Raw genomic sequence first — 9,189 nt, 5'->3', positions numbered from 1 at the left:
ACATTGCAGGTTTACTTATTCATCAGGGAATGGAATAATCTCATTACATCCAATTATCATAAATTTCTTTTCGAGGACAATCCGTGAGAATGTTGAATGTGTATTTATTTTAAGATGTAAAAGCTGGCTAATTAGTTATTTTTAAAAAAAAATCTAAATATAGAAATTGGAACAATGATTATTCGTAATTTGTGTAGTCAGGATTTCCTTAGTCCCAGTTCCTGGGTAGATACGGGGTGTGTGTCGTTGGGTTGTAGACAAGGAGCAGAGCTCCAGTGTTAAGAGAGAGAGTGAGAGAGAGAGCTCAGTGACTGTGAAACATGGCGAGGGGGCCGAGGGGAAGGTTGCTGCTCGGTGCTGTCCTGCTCCACTTCGGACAGCTGGTCCTCGGCCGAGAGGCACCAGACAAACTCAACGGCTTCAGCCTGCACCCGCCCTACTTGAACATCGCGCCGGGGTCCAAGATTGCGGCGACTGCCACTTGCGGGGAGGACGGATCGGGCAGGCCGAGGTTAGACCTCTACTGTAAGCTAGTGGGAGGACCAGCTGCCGGAGTCTCCAGCCAGACGATTCAGGTACAGAGCACGCTGCTAGCTGAGAATGCGGGGAAGCATTCCGCTTCCCAAAAACCATCACAAGACTGATAATCTGGACAGATCCCACCAAATAATCAGGGGATACTTCTGCATGATGTGTTAATTGGACAGCTTTCAGCGCGATGGGCAGATAGTGTCTGCGCTCAACGATTAAGTTTGCGAGCATTAAGAAAAACTTAGAGAAGTGTATTACATTTGCAGATATTTCATGGTTTGGTAAATTAAAACCGTAAAAGTAAAAGGGCCAACTCGGGTTAAACCAAGAGTCCAGGATTTAGCTGTAGCTGTGAATGGAGCACAGGAAACTGTACAGGATTACACTTTATTTTAAACCTAGGTGATCACGACAACTCAATCCTAACAGCCGTACACGGTTATTACACACAGAAACCGGTCACATTCCCCATTGTAGCCGCAGAGAACGGGTTAACTGGACCGAATGTCAGCCTGGCTGAAGTAACATTTCAAATGAAAACAACCATAATCTGTCTGAAAGTGGAAAATAAAAACTGAAGTCTAATTGTTTTGTGAATTCATGGAAGTGCAGGGCCAGCACTTATTGCCCAGGGGGCAGTTAAGAACCAGCCGCATTGCTGTGGGTTTGGAGTCACATGTTAGCAAGACCGAGTCAGAGTGACACCTTCCTTCCCCAAAGGACATTAGTGAATCAGATGGGGTTTTCATGACAATTGGCTTAGATTCAGGATCATCTCCATTGCAGATTTTTATTGAATTCAGATTCCACCATCTGCCATGATGGGATTTGAACCTGGGTCCCCAGAACATGACCTGAGTCTCTGGATTACTACTGGGGCATTGCCTCCCAAAACAGAAATGCTAAGCAAACAAAAACGGCTATTAGCAGAAAGAAAACCAGGTTGTTTGGAAGAAAAACAAAGTGCTGGAGAAACTCAGTAGGTTTGGCAGCATCTGTGGAGAGAGAAATAGAATTAACGTTCTGAATCTGGTATGACTTCTTCAGAATTGCAGAACTTTTTCAGAGTAATACTCTGTTCTCTAGAAGAGTCATACCGAAAGACTCAAAATGTTCACTCTGCTTCTCTCTCCACAGATGCTGCCAGACCTGCTGAGTTTCTCCAGCACTTTGTTGCAGATTTTCAGCATTGGCTTGACATAGTTTTATTATTATGTTTGGGTTGGTGTAGTTCATCATACTTCCCTGATCTTCATGCCCTAAAATGTTTACCTGTTGACTGATTTGAAATGCAGTTCCAGCATTTTCTATTTAACCTACCTTTTCGTAACTAAGTTTTCAACTAAATTTAAGGCTGACAGCTGCTTTTCCCATCGACACAAGTGTACTTTAAAACATGAAGCTTCTCTCCATACTTCTTGCTGGGACGCATTACTTTCATCTATGAAACAAAGTGAGAGACCATGTTAGAATTTCAGTTATCTAGCACTTCTTCATGTGTGTCATGTTGCCCCCAAACCAACTGTTTCTCGGCCTTGGGGTGTTGGAACATTTGGGACCATTGGTCTTAGAATAGATCAGACAATGGGAATAGGCATCACTTGCATGATTGGTTACATAATTGGTTTGAATCTTCAAGAGTTTAACAGGAAGAGACCAGGTAGATGAAGATAAACTATTTCTACTGGGTGAGAATTCTAGAACTTGGAGGCATAGTCTAAAAGCAGAGCCTGACCATTCAGAGAAATATTGGGAAACACATCTACACACAAAAGCTGGCAGATATTCGAAACTCTCTTCTACCAACATCGGTTGATGCTGAATAAAAAATGAAATAATTGCAGATGCTGTAAATCAGAAACAAAACAGTAATTGCTGGAAAAGCTCAGCATCTGTGGAGATAAATCATAGTTTAAGTTTCAGGTCATGTTCTGATGATGGGTCACATGACCCAAAACATTAACTCTGATTTCTCTCTACAGGTGCTGTCAGACCTGTTGAGATTTTCCAGCGATTTCTGTTTTTTTTTTGTTAAATCATTTGTTGATTTTAAATCTGAGATAGATAACTTTTTGTTAAGTGATAATAGGAACGGATATGGACCAAAGGCGTCCCATGTAGAGTTAGGCGCAACACATTTTCAGCTGTGATCTCCAGCATCTGCAGACCTCACTTTTTCCTCCTAGGCCTTAGATCAGCCATGATTCCATTGAAAGGCGGAACAGGCATGAGGGACTAAATAGCCTATAAAGGCAGAAGAATAAAGAAAAAATGTTCAGTTTTACACTCCTTGTTAAGTGCTCTGCCAAGGGCCTAGTGGCCAGGCACAAGTCTATAAGATCATAAGCCGCGATGGGGCCACTGGAATGAAAGTCACCAGTCTTTGGTGCCATCTCTCCTCCACCAACACCCTCACCACTATAGACCTCACTAATGCAGACACCACTGATGCCATCAGGTACTGCACCGGCCTAAACTCTGCCTCCATCATGAGGCCGCTATGGATACACTTTGCTAATGCATTTGCTGCTGATATCACAGAGTCTTGTGCTGGGCCCAGCATGTGCTAATATCATGAATGACAAATAAGGAGCACTAAGAGAACTTGCATAGTCCTTAGATGTTTCTCCCAGGTAGATGTTTCTTCATCCTGGCAGCTTTGCATCAACTCTTGTTTTAAGAGTCAGCCATGGAAATGATTGCATAGCCAAGCTATAGATTTCAGGGAAATGATGAAATAGCTATCATAGGTGGCTCAGGTCGAGGTGGTCTATGTCGTGACAGCAGTTGGGATAGAACCCCCCTGGTCCTCACCTTCCACCCCACCAACCTCTAGATACAATGCATCATCCTCTGCCATTTCCGCCACCTACAAGCAGACCCACCATCAAGAATATATTTCCCACACCACTGTTATTTGCATTCTGCAGAGACCATTCACTCTGGGACTCCCTTGTTAGGTCCACACCCCCCACCAACCCACCCTCCACTGCCAGCAACTTGCCTTGCCACTGGAAGAAGTACAAAACCTGCACCCACACCGCACCCTTCACCTCTGTCCAAGGCCCCAAAGGATCCTTCCACATCCAACAGAGATTCACTTGTATTTCCACACATGTCATCTACTATATCGGTTGTTCTTGATGTGATCTCCTCTGCACTGGGGAGACTGAACACTAATTTGTGGAACATTTCAAAGAACATCACTGGGACATGCGCACGAAACAACCCCACTGCCCCATGGCTGAACACTTTAACTCCCCCTCCCACTTCGCCAAGGACATGCAAGCCCTTGGCCTCCTCCATCACCAAACCCTAACCACCTGATGCCTGGAGGAAGAACACCTCATCGTCTCCCTTCGGACCCTCCAACCACATATGGTCAATGTGGATTTCACCAGTTTCCTCATTTCCCCTCCCCCCACCATATCCCAGATCCAACCCTTTAACTTGGTACCACCCTCTTGAACTGTCCTACCTGTCCATTTCCCTTCCCACCTATCTGCACCACCCTCTTCTCCGACTTATCACCTTTACCCCCACCTTTATCCATCTATTGCATTCCCAGCTACCTTCCCCCCAGCCCCAGCCCCCCTCCTATTTATCTCTCAACTCCATTAGGCCACTCTCCTCATTCCTGATGAAGAGCTTATGCTCAAAACGTCAATTCTCCTGCTCCTCGGTTGCTGCCTGACCGGCTGTGCTTTTCCAGCACCACACTCTTCACCCCCAGCTTTCTGCAGCCTTCACCCATGCCCTGGCATCCTCATGCTGCAGCCTTAACCGTAATTACCATTAGTCGTGGCACTGCCAAATGGCTGCTCCTTGGGTGTGGTTTCCCAGTGTCAGTAGTATTCCTTTTATTGGCTAAAATGCCCTGCTGCTGCCCTGCCACCCATCACTGAGAGGTTGTCTTTGGCTTTCAGCCACTGAGACTTGATTGATGGTGGAAAGAATTCAGCCTATTGTATCTCACTTGATTGCAGATGCATCCCTGGGAAATTACCGTACAATTAAGTTGTCAGTATATTAATAGTCAAAAACAAACAGATTAAAATGTAACCAATAACTTCAATTGTTTTCAGTAGCTGCCTTTTCAGAAGCATTTATCTTCATAGTGTCACTTCAAAATAATCCATTAGCTTTATTTTAGGGAACTCTGCAGATATGTTAACATGCTGAAGGAATTTTTTTTTCCTGTGTTCAATGTTGTTAAGGTGAATAATTGTGAACCTGAATCTTCAGATGTAAAATGTTGTTTTTTATTTTGCATAATCTGAGCATTTGCTTTTACGTGTGCACACTGTGGCATCTAACTGATAATGTCAACATTGTCACCCTTCACTGGGGAAGTGCACTGGAAATCACACCTCACTATTCACAGAGTTATCACATCAGTTAAAGAATTTTTTAAGAGTGTAGAACTCCACAGTTTAGCTGTCTTTCAGACCAATGTTGATAGAAAACATAGACAAGGTGTCTGACCCTGACAAGAGTGGCTATATATGCCAAATAAATAGATTCTCACTGCAGGCAAGCAGTTTTTAACTGGCCAAAATTCTAATCCACTTACGGAAGACCCCGCAAACATACATACAGACCTACGCAAAAAATTATATGAGAAAAATGTGTGAAGGGAGAGTGGGATGGGTAGTTCAAAGGTCCCTGTCCGCAATATTTGCTAAGATGATCCTTTTGCATTCAGAATGCAGCTTCTTGATCTGCCTTTTCCAGGTACTTTTATTTTTGCAGGAAATACAGGATAACTTGTTCACATTTATAGAAGTCACTGACTTGTTCCTTAAAAGTGACAGCTTGCAGCAACTGATATGGGGAAATAAACTGGCATGACAGGCTTTTTAATTGCAGAGAGAGTCTGTTAGCTCAGTTGGCTGAATGGCTGGTTTACTTTAGGATACCCAGCCTAATCAGCCTCTCCCTATAACTCAAACTCTCCAGTCCCCGTAACATCCTTGTAAATCTTTTCTGCACCTTCTCAAGTTTCACAACATCCTTCCTATAGAGGGGCAACCAGAATTGTATGCAGTATTCTAAATGTGGCCTCATCAATGTCCTGTACAGCTACAACATGACGTCCTAACTCCTATACTCAAGGTCTGAGGAAGTGTCACTCGACCCAAAATGTTAACTCTGATTTCTGTCCATAGACGCTGCCAGAGCATTTCCAGCAGTTTTAATGGTCTGATCAAAGAAGTTAAAAATGACACAATGTCACGTTATAGTCCAACAGGTTTATTTGAAAGTCCAAGCTTTCGCAGCACTGCACCTTTGTCAGGTAGCTAGTGGGGCAGGATCATAGGACACACTATTTATAAGTAAAAGATCAAAGTGTCATACAACTAACGCGATGTATTCCACTAACCTAGATTGCTGTAAAGTCTTTAATCACTTAGAACGGGGATGCAGGTTTCGATTGATTAATATGTAAATCCCAGAATTTCTTTCAAGTCACAGCCACAAGATAACTTAAGTATATAAAAAAGGTGACATGTTTGCCCAGACAATGCATTAAAGGTGTGATGTTAGAGTCTGTCTGTATCCCAACCTGGAATCAGACTGGGTTTTCTTTTCAAAGTTGTAATTTATAAAATGTGACATTGACTGACTGCCTACAGATTGTGTGCTGTTTGAACAAAGTAACAAACTACTCAGCCTTCAGGACAACATCAACCGCAACACCACACCAGCCTGCACCGGCAACCTCTGCATGACGTGTCAGAGTATCTTCATGAATACACCGTTACACATGGGATACTACCCACCACGTGCTTGTGACTTGGCCAATGTTATCAATCTCATATGCTGCAGGCAAGGATGCATGGTATATTGGCGAAACCATGTAGACGCTATGGCAATGGATGAATGGACACTTTGCAACAATCGCCAGACAGGGATGTCCCCTCACAGTGGGGGAACACTTCAGGGGTCAGGGATGTTTGGCCTCGGATCTTCCAGTGAAAGTCCTTCAATGTGGACTTTAGGTTGTACAACAATGCAGAATTGTTGAGCAAAGACTGATCGCCAAGTTCAGTACCCATGAGGATGGCCTCAATCAGGATCTTGGGTTCATGTCTCACTACAAGTGGCTCCAATGCATCTCCATTCTAAGTAATTAAAGACTGAACAGCCATTTAGATTTGTCTAATACATCGCATTAGTTATATGACACTTTGATCATTTACTTATAAATTCTGTGTCTTATGTATCCTGCCCCATTAGCTACCTGTTGAAGGAGCAACGTTCCAAAACCTTGTACTTTCAAATAAAACTGTTGGACTGTAACTTGGTATCATGTCGTTCAACACCAGCACCTCCACATCATGACTGAGCAATGAAGGCAAACCTGTATCAAAAACTTTCTTCACAACGCTATAAGGAAACTTACAATTATTCATCTTGGGAGGAAGAGTGATGAAGGACAATATAAAGTAAATGGCGCCCTTCACAAAATGGTGTAGGAGCAGAGGGACCTTTAAGTTATTCAAGGTTGTAGTGCAGATTAACAACAAACTTAATAAAGTGTACAGCATCCTTGGCTTGATAAATAGAGGATCAGAGTGCAACAGTAAAGAAATTACGACAAACCTTTACAAAACAATGATTTGGCCTCAACTGAATATTATGGGTAAAATTTTATGATCCTACACTGCTTGGTTGCAGGTGAAGTGCCTGTAAAATCCCAGACTGCTTTTTCACTCAAATGTTTACATTTTTATATGGGAGAGGAGAGGCCTAGGGCAGCTTTCTGCCTAACCGAATTGAGGTTCTTGCGATCAATCATTATGTGGTCAACCACTTCACACCTGGCATGAATTTTAAGGCTGTTGGTGACTTTTTTTAGAATGGTGTGCTGTCTAATAGGTCAATCATCCTACTCAGGCTTCAGGCAGAAAATGGGGCTCACTTTCTTTAAGTGTCCACCTTCCAACATCAATCACATTGGTCTCCCCAACCTTAGGTGTTCTCTTCCTCCCTGACCTTTGCCTCTCTATCAAGGCACCTAACCTCTTTTCTGCCATACTCAACCCACATGCTTCTCTGGACCTCATCTCTCTCCTCCACAGTACCATGACCCCAGACTCTCGGATTTGGAATCTGGGGACTTCTTGCACTCTCAGACTTGGCCAAAGCTACTGCTGTTACAGCCAGAACAGTATATCTGCTGTATGTCAGCCTCTCAGATTAACCAACAACTCTCAGGCAGGATTAGAAATGCCGTTTTGTATAATTATCACTCCTCATCATGTTAAATAGCTGGAATGGTTCCAGGGATGAGAAAGTTTAGTCATGTGCACAGATTGAAGAAGTTGGATCTAGTCTTGTCCTTGGAGGGGTAAAGGAGAAGCCTTTCTCATCGCGGAAAGATTGAGAACCACATGAAATCAATTTAAATTAATCAGCTAAGTGAGCAATGTCAATATGAGGAAGTTGTTTTTACAAATTGAGTGGTGAGGATCTGAAATGCACTGCCTAAGGCTGTGGTGGAGGGAGGGTGCATCCTTACTTTCAAAAGAGACTTGGACGATTATCTGAAGAGGAAGCATTTGTTAGGGCTATGGGAAAGTGTGGGTTTAGGTAAGTGCCCTTCCAGAATGCTCTCACAGGCATGACATGCTGAATGGCTCCTTCCAAATATGGCAACAAGCAATCGAAATTCATGTCAAAAAAGTTCAGGAAAAAATAAGGAAATCTCACAAGGAAGAAGGTAATGAGATAAAATATGCCTCTTGTGTCACTGTTCATTATCTTTAAGTATAATACTTAAAACAATATTTGAATTTGATGATGCTGATTAAAGCTACAAAGGTTTTTCAGATTTCATTCAAGATCTTAATTTTAACTTTTTTTTTAATCCTTCATTTCTTTTCTTTAGGGGCAATTCTGTGATCACTGTCTATCTGATGATGCATACAAAGCTCATGCAATCACCAATGCCATCGATGGTACTGAGCGCTGGTGGCAAAGTCCGCCCCTTTCACGTGGACTGTACTACAATCAAGTCAATGTCACTCTGGATTTCGGTCAGGTTGGTCAATGATTTCTGGAGATTCTATTCAATTTGCTTGATGCATCTGTTATTGCAAAACCGACATTTTTGATTATATCTGGGTACAAGTCTTTTGGAAGGATGCCAAGGCCTGGAGGGCATGCAGATGAATGGTGCTAGGGATGTGGAGTTTTGTTACATGGAGCAACTTCAAGAACTAGATTTTTTTTCATAATATAGAAGTTTAAAGGCAGACTTAGTTGAGGTGTTCAAGTTAGAAGAGCTCTTTATTGAGTAAATAAAGAGAAATTGTTTTCAGTGATAGGATGGTTGCAATAAGATGACACAGATTTAAAACAATTGACAAATAAGTTGTTGTGATTTGGTATGAAAGGGTAGTAGAACTAGATTCAGTTGTAACTTTAAAAGGGAATTAGAACTCATTTTTAGCTCATTCATAGGATATGAGCATCACTTACCAGGCCAGCATATATTGCCCAACCCTAATTTCCAAGAAGGTAGTTAAAAGTGAACAGCACTATTGTTGGTCTGAAGTCAAGGGAACAAGACCCATAGGAAAGAGTAGGGAGGAGTAGACTAATTGGATAAATCTATCAAAGAGCTGGCACAGACTTGATAGGCCAACTGGC

General features: G+C 42.6%; 1 protein-coding gene across 1 annotated transcript in view; it reads left to right on the top strand.

The window, feature by feature from the left end:
- The first annotated feature begins 261 nt into the window (after positions 1-261).
- LOC132815125 (laminin subunit alpha-3-like) overlaps positions 262-9,189 on the top strand; it is a 364,209-nt gene continuing 355,281 nt past the window's right edge. Inside the window, exons 1-2 of the mRNA XM_060823918.1 lie at positions 262-575; positions 8,426-8,578. Of these exons, the coding sequence (XP_060679901.1) occupies positions 321-575; positions 8,426-8,578 (408 nt within the window). The 5' untranslated portion in view covers positions 262-320. The remainder of the gene's footprint in view (positions 576-8,425; positions 8,579-9,189) is intronic.

This window comes from Hemiscyllium ocellatum, chromosome 4 (assembly GCF_020745735.1).
Source record: "Hemiscyllium ocellatum isolate sHemOce1 chromosome 4, sHemOce1.pat.X.cur, whole genome shotgun sequence".
Taxonomy (NCBI): Eukaryota; Metazoa; Chordata; class Chondrichthyes; order Orectolobiformes; family Hemiscylliidae; genus Hemiscyllium; species Hemiscyllium ocellatum.
This window is presented reverse-complemented; position numbering and strand designations above follow the sequence as displayed.